The 24,194-nt window shown below is 42.1% G+C and overlaps 1 protein-coding gene across 3 annotated transcripts in view; it reads right to left on the bottom strand.

The window, feature by feature from the left end:
* Window positions 1-1,302: 1,302 nt before the first annotated feature.
* The window catches only part of kmt2ba (lysine (K)-specific methyltransferase 2Ba), a 34,914-nt gene continuing 12,022 nt past the window's right edge, over window positions 1,303-24,194 (bottom strand). For 2 of the 3 annotated variants that reach the window (XM_014335244.2, XM_014335245.2), the window contains 31 exons: window positions 23,230-23,500; window positions 22,449-22,510; window positions 22,084-22,332; window positions 20,953-21,056; window positions 18,263-19,102; window positions 17,142-17,255; window positions 16,817-16,963; window positions 16,524-16,616; window positions 16,302-16,419; window positions 16,100-16,213; window positions 15,409-15,599; window positions 15,158-15,259; window positions 14,949-15,059; window positions 12,847-12,914; window positions 12,518-12,672; window positions 12,337-12,404; window positions 11,884-12,018; window positions 10,691-10,849; window positions 10,452-10,569; window positions 10,223-10,301; window positions 8,935-9,095; window positions 8,635-8,796; window positions 6,237-8,538; window positions 5,818-5,940; window positions 4,718-4,836; window positions 4,417-4,545; window positions 3,840-4,092; window positions 3,619-3,729; window positions 3,449-3,532; window positions 3,223-3,352; window positions 1,303-2,766 (listed from right to left, as the gene is read on the bottom strand). In XM_014335244.2, the coding sequence (XP_014190730.1) occupies window positions 2,491-2,766; window positions 3,223-3,352; window positions 3,449-3,532; window positions 3,619-3,729; window positions 3,840-4,092; window positions 4,417-4,545; window positions 4,718-4,836; window positions 5,818-5,940; window positions 6,237-8,538; window positions 8,635-8,796; window positions 8,935-9,095; window positions 10,223-10,301; window positions 10,452-10,569; window positions 10,691-10,849; window positions 11,884-12,018; window positions 12,337-12,404; window positions 12,518-12,672; window positions 12,847-12,914; window positions 14,949-15,059; window positions 15,158-15,259; window positions 15,409-15,599; window positions 16,100-16,213; window positions 16,302-16,419; window positions 16,524-16,616; window positions 16,817-16,963; window positions 17,142-17,255; window positions 18,263-19,102; window positions 20,953-21,056; window positions 22,084-22,332; window positions 22,449-22,510; window positions 23,230-23,500 (7,148 nt within the window). In that variant the 3' untranslated portion in view covers window positions 1,303-2,490. The remainder of the gene's footprint in view (window positions 2,767-3,222; window positions 3,353-3,448; window positions 3,533-3,618; window positions 3,730-3,839; window positions 4,093-4,416; window positions 4,546-4,717; window positions 4,837-5,817; window positions 5,941-6,236; window positions 8,539-8,634; window positions 8,797-8,934; window positions 9,096-10,222; window positions 10,302-10,451; window positions 10,570-10,690; window positions 10,850-11,883; window positions 12,019-12,336; window positions 12,405-12,517; window positions 12,673-12,846; window positions 12,915-14,948; window positions 15,060-15,157; window positions 15,260-15,408; window positions 15,600-16,099; window positions 16,214-16,301; window positions 16,420-16,523; window positions 16,617-16,816; window positions 16,964-17,141; window positions 17,256-18,262; window positions 19,103-20,952; window positions 21,057-22,083; window positions 22,333-22,448; window positions 22,511-23,229; window positions 23,501-24,194) is intronic. The other variant, XM_005927563.3, reaches the window with a different exon arrangement.

Raw genomic sequence — 24,194 nt, forward strand, 5'->3', positions numbered from 1 at the left:
GATATTTATTTAGACTCTTTCTCTCCGATTGATCTCTCCTTCTTTAAATGAGCCAGGCATAACATTATGGTAGACCGTGTGTCGAGGTTCTCAAGACAACATCACAAACTAACCTGTATTCAGAGGCTCAATTCATTCATGCACTTTTCGACTCTTTTAATTCAAATAAAATGTACAATTATTGTTCTTTTCTTGCCTGTCACTGGGCAAGAGATGGGGTACATCCTGAACAGGAGACACAGACAACCAATCACACACAGTCACACCTACGGCTAATGTAGAATCACCAATTAACTTAACATAATATGCAGTATTGTGCAAAACTCTTGAGCCACCCCTCATTTCTTTATATTGTGTTAGAAAAATGGGAAATAGGCATAGTGATTTATTGAAACATGCAAACGTACATGACAGTTCAGTATATAAGGCAAGCGTGAAAGTAAATATTTGGTGTGACCAACTTTATTCTTCAACATAGTGTGAACGCTTTTAGGCAGCTCTCTTGTGTTTTCTTTAAAGTCTTCAGGAATTGTTCTCCAGGCTTCTTGAAGGACACTCAGGGTGTTGGCTAACTTTTGTTCTGTTCTCCATCAAGATGATATCACACTGCTGTGGTTCTGGGGAGGCCAATCCATGACTTCTGGGAGTGTTCCCTTGTGCGTCTTTCTCATTATCGTGCTGAAAAATGAGGCCTTTGTCAGTCAGATGCTTTCCAGATCCTATTTTATGGTGGATATGGTTCAAGACTTTTGCACTGAAGTGAATGTGCCTAAGCAGTTAGGCAAATGGACAGATACCACGCCCCCTTTTTCCAGTAATGCAAAAAGCTGGTTCCAGCTTTATATAATAATAATAACAATAATAATCAGTTTTATAAGTTCATAACATTCTGGCATGTTTCTACAAGATCAATCCAGTCTGATAGATGATCAGTTTTTTTCCCACAGGTCTGATTTTTTTCCACTTTTAATCAAACATCTTCAGCTGTGTGATTTTTCCTGTATATTTCACTGTGAATGCCTTCAGGTTCTGTTTGTGCGTTAAGAAAATCACCAGCAGGAAAGCAAACTTTGAACAAATTTTATTGAACATAAATTAAAAAAAATTGGAGGTAAAAAAATATTCAACAGGCTTAGAAATTCTTTACAACTATGTACAGGACAGGATCCATGTGAGCTGATACAGTAACAAAGATTTGTGTCAAATTCAGTCATGAATCCTACAAAACAAAAAGTCCACAGCAGTCCCAGATCCTTGTGTACATCCAGTAGCGGGGGCACAATTACACAATGGAGTTTCCTAAAAAAAAAAAAAAAAAAGAGGAAGAAAGAAAAAGCACAAAAAAGGTGACCACCTATTCTAAGTGTCCAACAGCAGTGATGTTACCTGTTTCTTAATATCGAAATTCAATAATTAGAAAGCTTAAAGAGCAAGAAAGCAGTTTTTCCATTGTGTGTTGTGTAATTAAATTAAATCTCACTTCTTTCTTTGAGATAGAACACCTGAGGGAGATTTGTGTGGGGGGGCACAAAACAATGATTAACCAGACAACAATTGAAGGGAATAAGCTTCACTGTTGCTCAGCCTACAAAGAGAAGGTTAAAAGCTCAAACACATTTACTTCCATTAGTCTGATGACCATACATTTATTGTTCAAATGTACAAAAAGAGCTGTAAGGGACCATGCCGGGGAAAGGTCACCGTTTTCCTTTTGAATGCTGCACCAAGGAAACGCTTCCTCATAGGCCTTAAAACATACAAACTGCACAAACAAAGAGAACAAAGAAAGAGTGTAACAGTGGATAAAAGCATTCGGGTCACAGCATCTGTGCCGTTACAAATAAAAACAGAAGCTTTCGGCTGACTGGAGGAGCACAAAGGTTCGATTGATGCTATTAAAACTAACCTGTGGGATAAATGTCATCAGCACCTAAAATATTAAGTGAACGGGAATTTGTAATTCACTTAATTCAAGTCCCTGCTTCCGAGAGATGTGGTATCCAGAGTAAAAAGAGCTGCACTGCTGCTTTATAGTAAAAGTGAGTCCTGTCTGCTGCCAGAGAAGGCTGGGTCATGCTAAGGTGCTGTAGAAATTCTCCTCTTCGTCGCTCTCTGACTTTTTATTTACAGAGACAGACAGACAGCTGAAGTTAGGTCACTTCAGTTTGCACTTCTTTTTTTCCCCAGTTCCAGCAGAGGGCGCTGACAGCAAAGTCAGCGATGTAAAACAAAGTGTGAAGTAGATGAGAAACAGTACATAAATCCATCGTGTGTGTGCGTGCATGTGTAGACTTCATCCCAAGCTTTCACATATGGCTCTTATCTTGTGTACGTCCTTCACGGGTCTGTAGGTTGATCTTCTGAACACTGGCTCAGGTCTGTGCGCGTTATTGACCTCCATCATATGGCTACACTTGCCTTCATGATTTCATTTGCCGCCTGAGCTGCATCAGCTACGACGGCTTATTAGGGTTAGCGGTGAGGGGGGGGTTAATTCAGATAGCGGCGGCAGCGCCTCGCCCCGCAGTTGCAGGAGAGCTTGTTGCTCTCGTCCTCGATGGGGAACTTGTAGTCGTAGGTGAGCTCTTCTCCCCGGTAGATCTTCCTCAATGCGAAGATAACGATGTGCTTGCGTCCGTCCACGTTGATGACGCGCGAGTAGCAGTTCGGCTCGCACGAGTGGTTGATGAAACGAGCCGCATTGCCCTGCATCGTGGCGTCGACCACGTCGAAGTCGTCGATGCGGAACATGTAGCAGCCGATGCCCTGGAGTACAGAAACACACACATCACTTTCACATTTTAGGATTAAAGGTGTTTCATTGTTCTCGCCCCTTATGAATGTTGCCCACGATGTAAAAGGAATTTGACCGCCATAAATTTTAATGGTATGCCCCCCCGAGTCTAGTGAGAGTGTGCCTTAAGGAAGTGAAAGCAAAAGGAAGATGTTGAAGAGCGTTTAGCTGGTGATCAAAGAATAAAAGAAAAAACCCTTTAAAAAATAGTTTTATTTTAATCAGTTGACTTGTTCTAGGTTCATCCGACGTGCCTGTTTGTTCCTGTTTGAAGTACTAATGATTAATGTAATTGTTGGAAGCAGACCGTGTCTTTGCATGCTGTGGTATTCAGTGATTTCTCTGTAGTTGTAACTAGTTACTGCTGCTTCACATTAAACTTATTAAACACAGATGCTCTGTGATGATGAATGCCGAGTGTAACCAACCTTGCTGTCGTAATACTTCTCCCGCTTATCAGTCAGGACTGCGCGAATGACAGTACCGGCATACTCGATCACCATCTCCCCAGCATCGATGTTCCTTTTGCAGAAGAGTCCACGACCATGAATCGGCGATCTAAGGCGCCACAGGGGGAGAAGTTTCGAAAGTTTAACTGATTTATTTTTGGACACCAATGAAACCCTGAAGGGTTTTATGGTCATTTGTCGTTACCTGTAGACTCCTACTGCTTCTTTTGAGATTTTCTCCAGGTGTCTGAATCTCATTGCCATGGGAAGCTCACTGCTGGTGGCTCGCCTGGCAAAGACGCAACAGAGCTGTCAGTACTGATGTGAAAACTGCTCAACTTCACAGACAAAAGTGAAGCAAACTGAATGACTAACCTAGAAGATTTGAGCGGGAATTCATCCTCCTCTTCATCAAAGGGGCCCAATATGTCGGGAAGCTCTCTGTGCTGCGACGCCAGGAAGTTGAACATGTCAAACGTTGCTTTCCTGGTTAAAGGATCAGGGAAAATCATTTGTGATGTGCATCATAACAAGACACATACAGACAAAGCGCAGAAGGTTTTAAAAGCAAAACCCGTGAACTAGGGTGTCTGTACCGTGTGCAGACTTCAGCTCGGGCGCAGCCACTCGGGTTGAGGGGAAGTTCTTCCTCGATGTCATCACATCGGTGGAAGCGGAAGCGGTGGCGTTTGCAGTATGCGGCGCCCTGCAGCTGCTCCAGCAGGAAGATGACGGCATCGTGGACGACGCCGAGCACCCGCGGCCCGCTCATCCCACCTAGAGGCAGCTGCCTTAGGTGGAACCCTGCCCGAGCTTCGAGGACGCCGTCTATCACAGCGCGCCAGGCAACTGACGGTAGGTGAGAAAGGGAGGCAAAGATGAACACGCAGCCAAAACGCAAGATAACACGGACAAATGTTTAAGAGAACACCTGGGCTGATTCTTTTATGTTGTATTCATTCTCCTTTTTATTCTCATATTATAATAAGAAAAGAAATGGCTGGCAACAGATAAACATCAGCCACTGACATAAATGAAAATCCTCTTATTTGCTGATAAAAGTCGAGGCTATTATCCAATGAGATATAAACTTCTATTTCTTATATTTTTAATGACAAAGAGTAGAAAATACCAGCATAAGAATTAAATAAGAAGCAGAGGAGTGATTCCTACCTTCTATGCTGTTAGCCTTAACGCTAAAGCCGTCATCACTGGTGATTTCAAAGCGCAGGTGGGGCTGGTTCATGTACGTCCTCGCTGTGGGTTTAGGTGGAGGTGGTGCTTCTTCTTCTGAGCTAAAACCTGCAAAAAGTGAAAGACAGTCTCACACCTAATCACATATTCTCTCTCGCAAAGCAATGACACTTAAAGACAATCAAAACTATATAAATGAGATTAACGATAAATGTTAAATGTAAAAACAAAGGTTTTTAGCCTAAATTAGACACAAATGACTAAACTTATAGTCACAAACCTGAATAAGGGCCCCACTCAGAGAGGTCTCCGTGCCGAGCGCTCACCCATTTGTGCGTCATACCCTGAATCTGACTGTTGGTTTTGGTGGGAAATGGTGGACTGTCATCATGAAAACACCTGCACACAAGGGAAAAAACATATTTGTCAAAAATACTTTTTTTTTTCTTTTCATTTTTTCACAGGTTAAACATTCTGTCTCTTCTCTTTTCCCTTCTCTTTTCTCTTCTTCTTAACTACTACAGGATGGTCTGAACGGTCTTTGGACCCGATCAAAAATCACTTCAAGTATTCGAAATATGACACCCTGATGGCCCTGAACACTGCAGTCAAAACAAAACAGCCTGGGAGCAGGAGCCTGGACTGGAATGGGACTGGGCGATCAATGTTGGGATAAAGCTGTCTTTAGTGTACGTTCATGGTACACTCTGTACTAGGCTGCAACTAACAGAGTTAAAAATACTAAAGTCCTGAATGATCCCAACAGTTTATTCCTGCCATAAACAGCACGTTTTGACCTGATTACTTAACCTAACCTTTGATCCATTTTCCTGTGGCTCAAAGACATGATGTCATTTCTTAAATTAGGAAGGTGGGGTTTATTTCACAGTCAAAGGCAGCACTATTCATTTCCCCCCAAAGTAAAATCTTTTTATCCAGCTTTGTCTGAATTAGTCCACTTATTTTGTAAATATTTGTAGTCACTTTGATCCCCCAACTAGTTTAATTCATATCTGTCTTACTATGCTTAGTTGGAAGCAGAATTTTGAACCTCATTTCATTGTATCTTTGATAAACCACTGACCTAAAACAGACTGCCTTGTCTGGAAAACATTTTCACATCCCCCACATTCCCCTCCTTTTCTTTGAATTTCTTTTAATTAACTATTAAGTCAATTTAATGTGTACAGCATCTTGCTTTTTTGAACAAAAAAAACAAAAAACAGCACATACACAAAAACTACTTCAGGCTCGAGGACCTAAATAATTAGTTTTCATGTGGCCTTTCAGCTCTTTCAAATCTTTAAATACAGCCTGACATTAAGTATTTGCCTCCTTTTGCCTTTGTAGCGCAGTAATAAGTCCATACATGAGGCTAACCTTTTGGGTGTAGGAGGTGGTGGTGGGGCAACGATCCTCTCAGGCTCTGGCTGTGGCTCAAGCTGGCGATCCAGATCAAGAACATCTTTCATTGTTGGAGCTTTCATTCTCACACCACTCGGCCTGTTGAAAGACATCAACATGCTTTATTTTCTCTTTTGCCATCTTTTACTTTAAAACTCTTTCAGCTGCTGAGAGTGCAAATTTCTCTCATTGCTGAGATTCTGCAGATCAGAGGACCAATTTATAAAATGTCAGTCTGTATGTGATGCTCGGTGCTTCATACAAAATCAAGCTGGAGATCAGTTTGTTGTTGTTTTTTTAATGTTAACCATTAAGATCAATGTAAATATTAGTTTTTTAAATATTACTCGTGTTCTGCATGTTGCAGTAAGTACATTTTTAAAATCATCTGTTACCTGGCTTCATCAGTGTCCTCCGGCTCACTCGATGGATCCTTCAAGAAGTCCATCTTGGATTTCTTCCTGGAAGGTCTCTCAGACACCGACGACACTCTCTTAACTCTCACCTGGTGGCGCGATGCAGCAGGTATTGATTCATTACCGAAAACACTGGGAGACTCTGAACGACCAGCTGATGACTGATCCGAGTCTTCGACGTTGGGAAATGGCACTGGTTTCCGATGCTTGGCCTTTGGCTGTCGAGTACTGCTGAGGATGATGGGTTTTGTTTTGGGTGCGTCGCGGTGAGTAGCCATGGCTCTATCGATAATCGCTTGGGCTGTGCTTTCTTCAATGTTGGAGAAACTAGATTCAGGTGAGCTGTACATGCTGACAGTTGTGGGAGCAGCAGCTGTGCTGTTGCTTTTCATGGGCACCATTTTGACGATGATCTTCCTCTGGGCCGCCTGGAGGTTAGGGGCAGGAGGGGCGTTTGCAGCTGAAGGGCTGGGCCGAGGCTTTATTATGACATGAGGCATGGAGCGCTGTAAAGCATTACCACTGTGGAGAATCTTGGCAATCTGGCTTATCTTATTGTAGGTTGGTGAATCTGTACTGAGAGGCTGATACGTGTTCAACTTTGGGTCTTTGATCATAATCTGACCGTGCCGGTTGACCAGCAGGACCTGATGGGTAGAAGCCTGCACTGGGGGCGTGCTAGCTGACCCAGCTGGGTTCTCCGTCGCTGCCTGCTGCTGACTTTCTGGCTTGGAGCTAATCAAGTTTATAGCGATGGTTTTCCCCAGTGAAGCACCTGGCTGAATGTTTAAAGCATTTAAACCATTGATAATGGCAGGGGGTGCGACCGGGCGTGGTACTGCATGAAAAGTAACTGCAGCAGAGGAAACGGACGCAGTTTGTCCAGGGTAAGGGGGTAAAGGCAGTTTGGCTTGCATCAGGGGAAGTGAAGGTTTCATCGCCAAGCGCTTGAGGTTTGGCGCAGGATGTTTTGTCTTCACAAAGACCGTTTTCATCTGTGCTGTGGGAGGTTTTTTGGTTTTAGGCTCTGGAGAATAATCAGGATCATTCAAATCATCTTTAAATCCTTCATCTGAGTCAGCTGACGAAGCGCTGTCATCTCTGTCGCCAACGATGTGTTTATTTGGATACTCTGCAGAGCCATGTTCAGCAGGAACAAAGTGGCCTGTAGATGAATCCAAGAACACCTCGTTTTGAGACGGCGATGTTTCTGAGGTCATCGGGACCTCTTCCTCCTGAACGGACAGTTCGTTATTTGTGTAAGCTGACTCCAGGAAAGCAGAAGGTGAAAGACTTTCCTGAAGCACTGGTTCAGGTTGTTCTTCAACTGGTGACTTTGGGACCGTGTAGATTGACTCAAGCCTCTTTAGCGCCACCGTTAGTTGTTTAGTGGGTGTAGTGTGGTTGGTTTGAATTTTAGCTTCTTCATTCCCTCCCTCTGCATCCTGAGCATCTTCATCGGCCGCCTCGCTTTCAGTTTCCGACCCACCGTCCGCACCGTCTAACTGCGGGATAGACTGAGCTGAATTAAGCTGACCTGAGGTATCCGAGCCACTTGCTGTGTGATCGCACACCACCGTGCGTGAAAACTTAAAATAACGACTCGAGTCGTCTTCTTCAGAATCAATCTCTTGATCGTTTCCCTGCATTTCCACCTCTCTGCTGCCTTGTGCCCCGCAATGAAGCGACACATTCTCTGTGAGCAAAGCCTCATCAAACTCAAGCTTAGCATTCAGCATGGAGTCCACTGCTACCTCAGTGTCAGTGTCAAACACAGTGTAAGGAAGCTCCTGAGACATCAGGTGGGCCACTTCCTCCTCCAGGTTATCAGGTGCCAGTGAGATCCCATTTGTAGTGGCCACAGCTGCATCTTCTGCCTCAGAGGATGCCAAAAAGTCTTGGGGAACCTCGGCAGAGACTGGAGTGGTAATTTTAAAGCTATGCCTCCCTCTGGGGGAGTGAGTGATGGCTCCTTGCCGAGGCGACAGCCCTGTAGAAATGCTGGAGCTGGATCTAGGTGGGGAGCTCCAGACTGGAGATGCAGAGTTCTGTCGTGAGAGAGGAGGTGAAGCCGATCCAAAGTTCGATGCTCTCGGAGGGGAGCTGAATAGGGCACATCGGGAGTGGACCGTGCCGCCAGAGCGGAGTGTCATCGGTACGGACGGGTCGCTCTCTGATGGCGAGGAGCTGCACCGGCTTCTGGACGAGAGCCTTCGAGGCCGCCGGGTTTCCTCCAGGTCCCTCAGAGTCAGGATGTGATGGGATTTGGGTGGAGCACACCCTGACAGCAAGAAAAGGGAGTGTGAAAGGGGGTTTACTTTTTTTATTTAAAGTCACACTACAACAGGTACCCATCTTCTCCTAAAACTCCACGTACCTGGAGATGGTAGTGGTCGAGATGATCCTCCTGCTGGTCTCCTGGTGTGTGTGTAAGCAGGGCTTTTAGACCCGGGTGTGTTGTGCAGTTTAGAGTTGGGTGATATGGAAGTGGATTTTATTGGGCTGGATGTGGGACTTAAAATATCTGGAGACTCAATATCTAGAAAAGATTTTTTTTTTTTTTAAAAGAAAAGAGAAAAAAGTTTTTAGCACAGTAAAAAAAATACCCATATTTTCAATTTCTTGTCCACTGCTTCAGCTTCAGTGCTCTCCTCACAGCCGTTGAGATCCTGCTCACCTCTGTGGTGGTTCGGACTGTGGACTATGGTGTGGTTCTCTTCATCCTCCCACTTCAAATTCTGTTCCTCACCAGGGAGAGGAGTGCTCACCTCTGTCACCTTGCAGGTGTACTTACAGCGCCGGCGTGGGTCCACGGTGCTCCAGTACAACCGTGAACACCTAGAAAATAAAAGAAGGAAGAAAATACATTTCAAGCTTGTTAATGAAGAGACAATGAACTATGGATAAATCAGTAATGTCAGTAACAGCAGCCAAGAACTAAGCCAATCACATGTAACCCTTTCCCATTAGTACAGCTTGGCATGGTTTTCAGGGGTTTCCATTAGGTGGTAGTACCTGCTACCAGGTGCTTCTTTTTTAATCTACTTGGCCGGGGTTCCAAGCAATTCGAGGCGATCGAAAGAAAATGTGACATAAATAGACTGACTGGATTGTTCAATTTGTGATTGACATGACATTGACCAATCAGGTGAAAGGAAGAAAAATTGGGTCAAAATTAGTACTTGTAAGTTGAATCCCACACATAGCCAGGGAACTTGAGCGCAGAGTTTTACACATCGTTTTTTGCTTTGTATCTGTAACCAGATCTTAACAAAAAAATTTTTTAAACTTGTGTAAATATTTTTACATAAGTTACAATAATAATATCAAGTACAAAATATTTATGACCACAATTTGAGCCCATAGAAAACTACACAAAAAAACAACACTCTGGTCTCTGAGTCTGAGAATAAGCCATACACCAAACAGCAGGTATGACACTGTCTCAACTCCTTTGTTGTGTTGTTCACGTCGCATACAAATGACCTCACTGGACTTTCGGCCTTGTTGCTATAATGACCACATGCACATTAGATCGACTGTAATGGAAAACGACATAAACTGAGTTCAGTCCAGCTGAGTAGGCAGCAGTGGAAGAGGGCTAATAGAGTCTTCTGTTTAAATGTGCTTCTACTCTAAAGTAGAAATGAAAGGGTTTACAGCCTGATAGAGAAAACAGTCTGACTTTAAAACTAATTTCCCTGTGGGTACTTTTTATTTTTCGTTAATAATACAACTGTGGACAAAAGTACCGCTGCGCCTTACACATAAAGAGGAAAACATGGTTCTGCGCTAGGCCTGTGGACAGCTTTGCAGACTATGTGTTGTAGCTGTTTTTAGCTATTTATAAATGATAGAATACGAAACAGGCATGTTAATTTCTACTCATATCTATAATTCAAAAGTTGCTGTTTAACCCCAACCAAAAAAAAACACGCTTGAATACAAAGGCAGTTATCACTTACTGATAGCCTACAGGATACAGCATCCTCCCATTTGACGACAGCTCTGACAGAACACCAAGTTTCTGAATCTGCAGCGAGCCTGGAAGGTTTAAAAAAACCAAAAAAAAAAACCAAAAACAAACAGATAATGAGGTTCATTGCATCAAGACATAAAACAGCCGTATGTTAATTCAATCTGAATCTATCCCATTACAAGAGTCAAAAACATGAAACATCAAGATAATCTTACCTATGGTCATATTTATGGATTCTGGCTCAAGACCTGTGAGGAACTTCCTTCTGAGATTGATCCCATTGAAGTCCACATACACCCGTCGCGGGACTTCAAACCCTTTACCAGAGACGATCTGTGAAGAATCACAAACAATAGTCAGCATAACGAACACAAAATCAGAATATAATATTAAATATGTATACTGCTTTCAACAAAAATATATATTTATAATCTGACAACATATAAATTCACACCTTTGCAGTCACCAGGTCCCTGTGTTTGTAGCAGTAAACCTTCCTGTCCTGCTGGAACGCGCAGCTCTGGGCACGTGCACACATGAAGTGGAAGTTACTCTGACAGGTGGGGAGGCAACAGCCCACGGTGGCTCCTGACTGCCCGCAACGATCACAGCGCTGGAGGAAAATTTAATATGTACACACATAGTTTTAGGACCACAAGGTACTTGTCAACCTCACAAAATGAATCACTGATCCTAAAGTCAGGCCATTAGGATTAGAAATGATCAAATTCACAAGATCTTTAAATGGAAGACAGGAAGAAAAATAAATAAATAAATAATAAAAATGGACGAGGTTAAACATTGGCAATACAAATAAGAAAAGATTTCACATAAGAAACCATTAATCATATTTTTCAATAGCCAAAATGTGCTTTTATTCCAGCAAAGTGACACTTTGTATTGGATAAAATGTTACAGAAATATATGTAAAAGTAGCCCTCCTTCCTTCTCAGCAAACATTTGGTGCTTAATGGCTGTCAGCTGGCGGTCTTTTCTCAACTTTTAATCCATGATAAAAAATAAAAAAAAATCCTCCAAATTAAAGATACATAATTGGCCTAAATGTCAGGTTTAGGTGATTTGCAAACATTGCCTGGATTTCCTTGTTAAGAGTTTCTTGAAGGGGAATACTGTATATCCGTTTATCGATTTGAACAAACAAAATTATTTTGAGAAAGAATTCATGCATCTCAATGGTCTTTTGCCTCGTGGGACCATTTCTCATCCAAGGAGTTAATTGACTTTACGCCAGATTGTCTGCAGAGTTATAATGCTGACATCGAAGGACAGAAAAAGGTAAAAAAATAAATAAAATAAAAGTGCCCAAATTCAGATTTATATTTGTTAAATTTGTTAAGTCTGTGTGTGGATAAAGGTGCAGCTGTCTCTTCACATTTGTTAAGTTTGACCAGATCGTTATTCTATGTGGAAACATCTGTCTCGAATTCATTTTTGTGATCGTACCGCGACCACTTTTGACCATCGACAGCTGTCGTTGCTTCGCTTGTTTGCATCTTGCCATCAGAAAGACAGGTGCCGGCACATAAATGAAATGAGATTTAACGAATTGTATTTCTAGCAAGAGCAGCAACGTCTGAACACCTAGCTGTCAAGCACAGCCTTAGTTACCATTTAATTTAATCTTACCAGGTGGCGCCCCCTTGAGACAGCACTGTGCACCTGAAGAAGAGCACTGTTTTCCTCGTACACCTCTGCAGACCAAAGACAGCAGTTAACATGGGCCCACTCGTTCTGACCCAAGTACAGGAGCCGTCCTGCTTCCTGTTGAGAAAAGAGCAGTTATATCACTTAAGTATCAGGGAGCTGTTATTATAGTGCCAAGAAAACAAAAAATGGTCAACAATTTAATAAAAATTCTATACATCCTCACATAATCAGTCATTTCTTTAACAAAAACAGTGAAAATGAGATACTTTCCCCTTATCCTGAACTTAAAAAAATGATTAACTTAAACTTGCTGAATATTTTGAGGACTTCTGTCTATCCTGATGCCTTCAGAGCAAACAATGCATGAAAGAACACCAAAATTAAGTGGGGAAAAAAGATCTATGAGCCAAAAGCCTTGACATAAAAACTCACACTGGGAGCAGAGTCTCCACATTGCTGGCACAGGGCACATTGTCTCACATCTTCAGTCTTGGTGATCTCTGGAGGATCATGTAAACATTTTAAACTTGAGAATGTGACTGATCTATTGCAAGAAAGTGCCTTTAGCTTTGTCTTCAGTGTGCTGCAAAACAGATTGTAATAGCGTCCATACCAAGTAATTTCAGAGGAGTTTGCTGTGAAGTCACTGATGAGTCGGTTTTCCCCGTCTGTGGGTCCCTGGAGTTTTTGAGCTGGTATGTTCTCTCCAGCCATTGTGCATAGCTGTGCTCTTTAGATGGTGGGAGAACTGCCTCGGGGAGCATGCCACTAAAGAGGAGGGGATAAAAACAAACTGAAGAGAGCCATTTTAGGCACCTGTCCATCTACTACAAGGTCTTCAGACGTTTTAATTATAATTAAGATTTAATTTAGTGCCAACCTTGTAAATGACGACGTTTATGAAATTGGTTAAGTAAATTATATTTAGCTGCATTCACTTACCTCGGAAGTTCTTCTGAGAACGAGTTCCACTTTTTGACATTGCACCAACTGAATACTTTTTCCATGACCTGTCAGGCATGAAACAATGAAGTAAGACCAAAATTAAGGAATGTTGAAGGACAGTGTTCATTTGGATGTGACAACGAGAACAGAAAGGGGGCAGCTGTAGCTCAGGTGGTAGATGAAACGGATGGGCATTTCCTCGCAAGTATCCTTGGGCAAGATATTGAACCCAGACTGGCCCTGATGTACAGTGGGGCAAAAAAGTATTTAGTCAGCCACCGATTGTGCAAGTTCCCCCACCTAAAATGATGACAGAGGTCAGTAATTTGCACCAGAGGTACACTTCAACTGTGAGAGACAGAATGTGAAAAAAAAAATCCATGAATCCACATGGTAGGATTTGTAAAGAATTTATTCGTAAATCAGGGTGGAAAATAAGTATTTGGTCAATAACAAAAATACAACTCAATACTTTGTAACATAACCTTTGTTGGCAATAACAGAGGTCAAACGTTTACTATAGGTCTTTACCAGGTTTGCACACACAGTAGCTGGTATTTTGGCCCATTCCTCCATGCAGATCTTCTCGAGAGCAGTGATGTTTTGGGGCTGTCGCCGAGCAACACGGACTTTCAACTCCCGCCACAGATTTTCTATGGGGTTGAGGTCTGGAGACTGGCTAGGCCACTCCAGGACTTTCAAATGCTTCTTACGGAGCCACTCCTTTGTTGCCCGGGCGGTGTGTTTTGGATCATTGTCATGTTGGAAGACCCAGCCTCGTTTCATCTTCAAAGTTCTCACTGATGGAAGGAGGTTTTGGCTCAAAATCTCACGATACATGGCCCCATTCATTCTGTCCTTAACACGGATCAGTCGTCCTGTCCCCTTGGCAGAAAAACAGCCCCATAGCATGATGTTTCCACCCCCATGCTTCACAGTAGGTATGGTGTTCTTGGGATGCAACTCAGTATTCTTCTTCCTCCAAACACGACGAGTTGAGTTTATACCAAAAAGTTCTACTTTGGTTTCATCTGACCACATGACATTCTCCCAATCCTCTGCTGTATCATCCATGTGCTCTCTGGCAAACTTCAGACGGGCCTGGACATGCACTGGCTTCAGCAGCGGAACACGTCTGGCACTGCGGGATTTGATTCCCTGCCGTTGTAGTGTGTTACTGATGGTGACCTTTGTTACTTTGGTCCCAGCTCTCTGCAGGTCATTCACCAGGTCCCCCCGTGTGGTTCTGGGATCTTTGCTCACCGTTCTCATGATCATTTTGACCCCACGGGATGAGATCTTGCGTGGAGCCCCAGATCGAGGGAGATTATCAGTGGTCTTGTATGTCTTCCATTTTCTGATGATTGCTCCCACAGTTGATTTTTTCACACCAAGCTGCTTGCCTATTGTAGATTCACTCTTCCCAGTCTGGTGCAGGTCTACAATACTTTTCCTGGTGTCCTTCGAAAGCTCTTTGGTCTTGGCCATGGCGGAGTTTGGAGTCTGACTGTTTGAGGCTGTGGACAGGTGTCTTTTATACAGATGATGAGTTCAAACAGGTGCCATTCATACAGGTAACGAGTGGGGGACAGAAAAAGCTTCTTACAGAAGACGTTACAGGTCTGTGAGAGCCAACAAAGGTTATGTTACAAAGTATTGAGTTGTATTTTTGTTATTGACCAAATACTTATTTTCCACCCTGATTTACGAATAAATTCTTTACAAATCCTACCATGTGGATTCATGGATTTTTTTTTCACATTCTGTCTCTCACAGTTGAAGTGTACCTCTGGTGCAAATTACTGACCTCTGTCATCATTTTAGGTGGGGGAACTTGCACAATCGGTGGCTGACTAAATACTTTTTTGCCCCACTGTATCCATCAAAGTAAAAGTGTGAATGTTAGAAAAAGCGCTCAGGCATAGACTAAAGCGCTGTATGAATGTGCTACGAGTGCTTAACTTGGAGAGAAAGGAGCTGTATTAGTCAACTTGTGATTTATCCAGAGGAAAAACAGGTTTCCCTACAAAATGAATTAAGGTCTGGGTCTCTAAAAAATACATTAAAAGCAATTAGAGAATGGTAAAGGGAGTGCTTACTTCAACGTAGTGTGACATTGCCTGAAGGGTCGGTCTCTGATCTTCCAGCAGAGCTTCCTCTTCCTGCAGCCTTTGCCTTATCACAGAAGCAATATCGCTATGAAAGGCTTTCTGATTGGGAGACAGGAAAAAAGAAAAAAATGCCATTAATTCAGTGTGGGTTCTACAAAAAGAGCCTAAGTGTAAATGCATAGGATATATATGCTCACTATTGAGGTGTATCCGCCCCCTTTAAACCTCCTCTCAACCGCTTGTAGATCACAGACTGGTTGCTGTTCCCTGATAAATGCTGTGATGTTTGGTTCCTGACACTGAAAGACAGTAAGGGACAACTACTTCAGCGACACATCTGGAACATAATCAGGCTTTGACGTTAAAGGAGAAATACTAAAATGTGGCATTTTAAAGGATAAAAAGGCTTCCTGGTGCATCCTCTCAGAGTCTTGTGGGCAGCTCTTACCGTTTTACACGTGATAAGGTGCTGAGTGCTGTTGGAGGAGAGGAGGTCAGTGAGCACCTCCTCCACTCTGGCTGTGAGCCTCCTCTGCAGCTCCACCTTCAGGATGCTGTGACTGGTTTGGTGCTGACTGCAGGGCGAACATGTAAAATCCACTCTGCCTTGCTGACTTGAGAGCAGCCCAAAAAGCTCCTCTGCAAAGACAGAGAAGAAGAGCTTCGTTTCTACACAGCAAGTTAACAGCAATCACATTTTATCTCCATAGTTTGGTCCTGTTTTATAAGTCACTCATTCAGAAAACAAGCTCATAACAGCCTTTATATATTTAGAAAACTTTCAGTTTTGATTAATTCACTGGTAAAATGTATTCATATTTATTTTGGTGAAGCCACCCAAGTTTATTCTCTGTCTCTATATCCACTCTTTGGGTTAGAAAAGTCTCAAATCAAGCCTTTAGAGCCAGAAACCAGAGCTTTCATCTCACAGGGATTAGTTGTCTGTAATGTGATGTCATTATTTGAAATTGTGGCCTTATTAAAGTATGAGTATTCACCCTTGTAACTGATAGATGCATTACAACAATAAGAGGGGTGGAGGGGGTGGGGGTCTACTTTTAACAGCCTGAGAAAACATGAAATCCAACAAACAGTGAACAAAAACTGACTGAACTGAAAACTTTATGAGTGCAACTCACCTGAGATCCCTTCACATCTGTAATGAATCCAGTGGCTGCACTGCGAACACTGAAGCATCTGTGATGGTTGGATACTGTCTTCATAGCACTTGTGGCAGATAGTGCAGAAATGACCTGACGTAAAGTAAACAGAAATCACAGACGAGTCACATCATCCATTTCAAGCATATTTACATACAAGTTCAACTCTCAGAAGTCTTACCTTTTTTGTGGAGTGAAGTGCAGTCAGGGCAGAGGTCCTGCTCGTGGTTCCACGTCAAGTCCCAGGTCTTTCCAGGAGTCACGCCGCAACTTTTACACCGAATGCACGACATACACACCTGCACAAAGACATATGTGATGTACGGTGTCATGAAATCGTCACATTTATCCTCAAATAAACTGAATATATTCCTAATTACTTTAAAGCTGTTAATGCATTTACCCAGGGGACGCTGGAGTTCATAGGTTTAGGGTATGTTGGTCCCAAGCATGAAGGGTGGTATGACGTTTGGCATCTCCTGCACTGCAGCACAGGCTGTGAAGGGACAAAAAAAACAAAGGTATAATAATTATGGGTAAATACTCGACTATGATGTACACCAAAAAAATTGATAAATATGTAATTTAATTCAGATCTCGTGTGTGTAAAATAGTTAATAAGTGTGGATAATGTTTGCAAACTTGTTTCTTCTTCTTCTTGGGATATTATAAAGTCTCGCTACGCCTCATTCACACCTTTGTGCTCTTGCTTCGACGTCCGCACACGTGGCAGAATTTGCAGCGCCTGCAGAACCAGTTTTCCTTGTTCTCCTCAAGGGGGCGCTCCTCAGGTGACAGGCAGAAACTGTGGAAAGGCTCACAGCAGATCTGACAGAAGATCATCTGATGGAAGTGGGAGGTAGAGGAGTTAAAAAAAAATAACAATAACAACATTCAGAATGCATATGAAATGTTTCTATTTCGTTTTTTGTCACATAACTGAAATGTAAAACAAGCAATTTGCGTGAGCACCCAAATAAGCAACTTGCATTCTTTGCCAAACTAGTCAAGCTCAGCTTACCTCGTGTCGCCCTTTACTGGCGCAGAGCAGACAGACGGGCTGAGGCGTAGTTGGGACAGATGTGAGAACGCTGAGGCCGCCCATTAGCCACACATTCTGGACCGCACAGTCCTCCTAGTGGACAGACACCCAATAACAGCACAAACAAAGCAATCAGAGCCTCTTCTCCAGAGGTTTCCAGGTGCTACATTAGTTCACTAACCTGTATCAAGGTTATGAACATATGCCGGTTTGTAACAACTGAATGGGAGCATGGCTGATCATCCATATGCTGAAATAACAAACATTCCCCGCTGCCTTCTCCTCCCATTATGGTAATTTACACAGCATGAAAATACTGATGTTTGTTTGAAAGCAAACTGAAGAGTGTTCGTCATAGTGAAAATGAACTTTTTCTCTCAGAGATATTTTCTCAGACCCCTAAACTGTATATAAAACATGGCAAGGAAAATTTAGTTTGACATTTGACCTTTTTTTATTTTTGTAAACTGAATATGCCTCATACTGTTTTTTCATATACACGGTTCTAAATTGAGCCATAACCTACAAAATGAAAATTAAAGAAAATCTGAAATCAGTAACTCAGACTATTAACTACAAATGTGTTTGCTGATGTCATACATGAAGTCAGCACTAAGGTCATTTTCCCAAAGATGATGCTTTCTATAAAAAATGACTTTCCAGTGTGTGACCAAAGCCCACAGATGTAACAACCACCTTACTTGAAGCTACACAAACTTAATAACCTGCAGTTTATGCAGATAGATGAAGATGGATGGATGCTTTATTATTCCTTTGCAGGAAATTATATCGGCATGGCAGCTTCGACACAGATAACAGCACAAATCTGAAACCTCAAAGCAACATTAATTTATCATAAAGTTCTTAATAAATGTGGATAAAATCATATTATTGTGCATTAAGCAGTTGTATAGCAGCTGTTATGAAGAACCTCCTGAGGCATTCAGTCTGAGATCAGTTATATTTTACAGCTATGTGGGGATCTTAAGGTGGAATGAGCTCTCCTGAGAGAAAGCGATAACGGTGGTGCTGAAAGGTAACACTGTAGAGTAAATACACACCCCAATGAGTTGTAAAGCAAGCAGGCTGCTGAGACTCACCTTGAAGTCTACACGGATCTTGTACGTGTTCTGCGACAGGCCCTTTTGGGGAAATCCGTTAGTTAACCCTGTCGGGGTGTTCACTGACGTACACTCTGCAGGATTCTGGGAACGAAGGACAGAGTGTGGGTCAGTTGTTGGACAGTTTTGCAGCACTGTCTCTTTTACAGAAGAATCCAGCTTGTCCTCTTCAGCCTGCTCCAGTCGTCGCTCCTCCTGCTCGTCTTGTGCGTCCTCCTGTAATTCTGCGCCTGCACTGACAGTCTGAGGGGGGCCAGGCACAACTCTGCTCAGAGTTTTATCTGTCTTAGCTCTGTGCGTCTCTGTGTGCTCCACCTCAGACCCTGGACGCCCATGAGAGCACTGCTGTGATGAAACCTGAATCAGAGCCGAGTGTAGCGTGGACTGTGGATGCTGCTGAGGTGGTGATGACACATATTTGTTCGAATGCATGGCCGACTGCACCACGGACTGGGGCAAACGCTGCAAACGTAACAACAAAGATTTCTGTGGCGAGTCTCTAATGGGATGAGGTGAAAGTGGAGAAGCAGGCTGTGTTTCAGGATGGGATATTTCTGGGGGACAGTTTGTAATGGGACATGACAAATGGGAAAAAGCAGGCTGTGTTGCAAGATGAGACAACTGTGGATGCGACTGTGCAATACACCGATCCACATCATCATGTTGGGGCGACTGCCGCAGCAAATACACAGCAGGAGACTGCAGGACAAAGTCAGGCAGACGGCATAAGTGTATTTGTAGCTGCCGCATTGGGGTCCAGGGTGGTCTGGGCTCAGGGAAAGTTTCTCTGGCCTCCATCTCTTCTGCGCTCTCCTGTGCCTGTGGAGGAGGGGACTGCCTAAGCCAACCAGCAAGAGATGTACCAAAGTTACACTGATAGTAGTGACATGCAGCGGCGGCAACCGGCAACAGCCAAAATGACAGAAAACGGAAGGAGCACTGCGACTTTTAGAAGACGGTTAGCCGGGAAGCAGTGTTAAAAGTGTATGCATTCAGCAGCAGTACAGAAACACACACAGAAGCGTTAACTGAGTATTAATACACACTATTTTAAGAGCTAGAAAAATCATAAACACAAAACTAAACAAATATTTTGGTGAAATTTAAATTAATCTGCTATACAATGCACACAAACTAATAATTTATCTAACAAATCAGGTGTGTAAGCTGGAATGCAGAATAAATAAAGGTCATTTCATAAATTATGGATTTGCATAGTTCCATCTCTACACTTGGGAATTCTATGAAATTAAAGAGATAATGCACCTGTTGTGTCACATGTAAAAACCAACCCACTACCAAAAAATGGTTCATGCAACGAGCCACAGCAGCATAATCTGGCAGATTAGTGATAGCACAGCAAATACTCCTGCTGTAATGTCTACAAGTGCTGCCGGGTGCCCCCCCACCCACCCACACAGTGCATCTCTGTGCATATAATCTGCTAAAAATAGGGCTACTAATTTGCAAAACATCAAATGCAGACAAGACAGGACTACACTTCAAGAATATCTGTTCTCAGCTTTATGGGGGAAGTGAGAGATTACAAAAAAAATGCAGAAGTTTGAAGCAATGCAGAAGCAAAAACAATTTTTTTTTTACTGACAATAGACCATTCTTTCAAGCCAGCAAAACAAGATTTGAGAGGAACAATTTCGAAACTGACAGCTCTAGTTTGAAAATGTCAAATGCTAGTAAGAAGAAGCAAGCGGCATAACCAAGAATCATCTCAGCCCGAATAAAGACAAAGCAAACAGCCTTTTAGCTGTGAAGTCAGGGGTGGGAGGAGGCATTGCTGACTTTTTACACATTTGCTGTGTTGATTAAGGCAATCGCAGTCCCAGTTAAACTAAACACTTGACACAAAAAGGCTTCCGTCACTATTTACAAACTGCCGTACTGACTCCTGAATATTAGTTATTACCAATTTTAAAGAAGCACCTCTACGTTGAAGAAAATATTTGACTTTGGACAAAAGAATCTTCTTCAGCGTCTTCCTGCAGATATTTTTTTTATTTTAAAAAACACCACCATTAAGACTCCAGAGAGTAAAACACGCATAACAGGAGGGGCATGACTTTCCTTCCCCACACCAACATCATGCTTGGATAACAAGTTCACTAATGGTGCTAAATGAGACAATGATGTTGTTCTTCAAACAGAATATCACTCACGGTGCTACCAAAAAAAAAAAAAAAAAAAAAGCATGCTGTAGATTATCCCGGACGTAGCTTGATTGATCCATAATTTATGAAACAGACGGAGTACATGCAAAGGGTCTTATAAAAAGCTGGAAGTGAGAAACAGAAGATCAACGGGGCTACAAGACTTCTTTAAGGAATTTTTTAATCCCAACAGACGTGGTTTAACTAAGAAACAGTGGAAAAACTGAAAAATGAAATTCAGAGCTGGACAAAAGCACCACTTGGAAATAAGTGTTTCAATTGTGACTTGAGGGTTAAATATTTAGTTAAATTATAGAGGAAATAATAATCAAATAAATGAATTAAGATAAGCTTTATTAATATTTAAAATAAGAAAATAAAGAAAACTAAACACCTGTCTAGAAATACTGACAGGTATGAAGGTAAACTTTTCCAAACAGTACTGTTTGTCCCAGGCTCCATTAGGTGGTCTATTAGAGGCGGATTAGGGAAACATGTTTTTACCTTGTAAGCTTTGGTTCTGCTGCCAGCTCCTCTGGAAGGCAGCCGGCGATGCTTCCCTGCATCTGGGTCGTCTGCCACTGATCCACCATCTTGAGAAGCAAGATCTCAAAAAAACAAACAAACAAACAAACAAAAAAAACACAGATACACAAATCTAAGAAAAACTGCTGACACAAAAGAGGTTTCAAACAATATCAGGGCTCAGAGCAAGGAGGGATTCTGTGCTTCTAATATTTAGATTATTGGAGGATGCACAAAGAAATCATTCTTAAAAATTAACTGGGGAAACGGCCCAGGATGCACTTGGACCCGAGCCCCCGATGAGCTTTAGTGGTAAACTGACATATTTATTTCCATCTATTTATGAACTCCTTGAACTCAACAGCTCATATTCAAAGGTTTGTGTATATTCACTACATATCTTGCATATGTGCGTACTGTTATGATTTTTACAAATCATGTTTACCTCAACTAAGTTACCAACAGGGCAGTCAACATTACCTTAAAATTAGCTGGAAAATCAGAAATAACACATCTGAACTGGAAAAACATCAACTTACAACTTCAGGGGCTCTGAGACTTGGAGTTAAAGTAATCGAGTAGATTTGGCATCTGCTCTCCTTTCAACCTGCTTGATGCATGCATGCTGCCAGAGGAAGGAGTACAAGCTACACGGGGTCCTATGGACTAGAAAAGCGCTATACAAATGCAGGCCATTTACAACTTTGTGCCGTGCGTTTTGATTTTCTTTTACTAAGTCTGTGGTGTAATATCAAATTGCCAATTTCTGAGACATCTCAGCGTTATTATATTTTTAAATAGATAAGTTCCAGTTATCATGTAGATCAAAACTGCTATGAAATTAATTCAGGAATTATTTTGGTGTTTCCGTGTGGCTCAGAGCCACAGCTGGAATTATGGAGAAAATATCACCAAAATTGCTTCACAATCATTAGCTGCTGACAAACAATATCAGGCGTTGTGATGATTTACATCATGCTGCGCCTGTTTTTCTGTGCGAGTCGTTCATGAAACGTTTATGCAGGATAAATATTTGCTTAAATAAAGAATGGAGTGAAATTCAGACTTGACACTCAGAGGCTTGTGTGCCAAAACCAAAGCTTTAGTTACCTTGATTGTTGGCAGCAGCTACATTTGGCTTTACTGTCGATTTATCTGTCCTGTCCTCTCCTTCTTCCTCGTCCTCCTCGTCTTCAGATTCTGATTTAAGCAGACTACTGTAAGAGCGCGGTGTGATGTTACGCAGTGAATGCTTCCTGACTCCAAGCGTCATCGAGGACGTTCCCTCGGCCGGCTTTCCAGAAGTCCAGTTTGTATCGTCACTGCTTGTAACGGAGCCCAAAAACCCCTTCGCCTGGACTGAGAAAAAGGAGCCCCTTGATTAATTATGTACACAAGCTTTTAAACCAGAGTAGTCATTCAAACTTATTAGATTCAACTAAAAAATAAATGTATATCCAAAAATAAAAACATACCTTTAAATGGTTTCACAATCCGCGCCATCTTTGCTTTTTCAATCCGGTCACACTTCTTATATCTAGAAGGGGGAAAAAATGGAAAAACATAAGTGTGTGTCCAGGGCAAAGTTCAAGTGTACCCATCTATAAATGTGTTTAACTCAAAGAGTCAACTTGCCTTCATTAACTGAGTTCTTTAATATGCGTTACTGAAAAGAAATAAGTATTTTTTTATGTTTCATGTACAAGAAATTTCTAAATCTACAAGGTACACAGTATTTTAGGCACCAATTAAAACATGTAGCGCGGTTCATTTTTAATTTGTGGACCAAATATATGAATGATTTTCCGCAAACAGCTGGATAACTTGCCTTTACAGCAATAGTTTGGAGCTGTACTTATTCAGTCTGTGATGAGAACATGCAGCTTTCAGGCTGGCTTAGTTTAAATTAAATCAATATGTAATGGAAATCAAATTATCTTCTTGCAGTCAAACTCAGTCAGTATATGAAATTAGGGCCTATACAGCAGCCGTATCTAGCTTTGTTCAAGATGACATGCAACATTATTCCAGGTTATAGAGCTGGAACATACATATAAATGAAAATACAAGAGTTGAGTAAAATATATTTTATATATACATTTATATAGCCAGCTCCTTTAATGTGAGTGTTGGCAAATAATTCAAATGCCTTTTAAGCATTCAGTAAAACTCCATTAAAGGCTTATCTGTATATGAAAAAGGTCATGATTTTCATGTAAAGCACAATAATGCAAATCTGTGATGGGCTTCACTCACATGCAGCACTGCCTCTTGGTGTTTGGCCCCCCGAACTTGGGCTTATCCAGGCAGTTGATGCATTTGGCACAGTCCTCTTCCACCAAGCAGCCTTTGCAGCGTCCACAGCGCCTCGAACGCACTCCTCCACGAGTATATTGACTCAGCATCTTCCTTTTCCTGAACCTGTGGCCCTTGCCCCTCCCTCGCCTCCTGCGCTGGATGCTTTCCTGAGAGACAACCCACTGGGTCCTGCCCTGATCAGTGATGTCATCGTCATCATCTGCCACATCTGAAGGCGAGAGACAGAGAGGCCGGGTAAAAGAGCCATAGGACACATTTGCGTCACCATTATGTGCATGCGATGTGCTGGGGGTGACATCTTTGGACACCATATCTCACTATTCAGCCTGCAGATCTAACGTCTTCCACTCTACACTTAATGGACTGTTGTTTGGTTTGCACTTGTACAGCTACTCTCTTTTAACGACTGTCTGAAGAGTTGATAGACCAAGTGTGTGCACATCAAGGCAAACTTTTCTAATTCCTAACCCCCCCCAAAAAGTGTTGCAAACAAGGGAAAAAACAAGGTCTGCACACCATTTCGCTCCATATTTTGTACCATGTCACCATTTCTGATTCCTATGATGACTGATTCTTTTGCAGGAATGCTAAATTGTGAATCATGTTTTAAACATACTTACATATAACTTGATTTTTTTCCTCCATGGATTCGCCTTTTCTGTTACATCCAAACATTTTTCTTTTTTTTTCTTCTTTTTTTAAAGTTAAATAAATCTTGTACAGGATTCTGTCTTGTATATCTTTCTGTAATGAATCCCTTGGATATTGCTTTGGTAATAGTCCACTGGACAATTGCATCCCTGCTTTTAAGAAATTAGTCACTTGCTGGATGTCACCAATTGATATCTAATTTCTTGTCATTATCCTACCATGAGATAGGCTGGTGCTTCCTGACCTATTTA

This window comes from Haplochromis burtoni, unplaced genomic scaffold (assembly GCF_018398535.1).
Source record: "Haplochromis burtoni strain Fernald_Lab_line unplaced genomic scaffold, NCSU_Asbu1 Contig_90, whole genome shotgun sequence".
NCBI classification, from domain to species: domain Eukaryota; kingdom Metazoa; phylum Chordata; class Actinopteri; order Cichliformes; family Cichlidae; genus Haplochromis; species Haplochromis burtoni.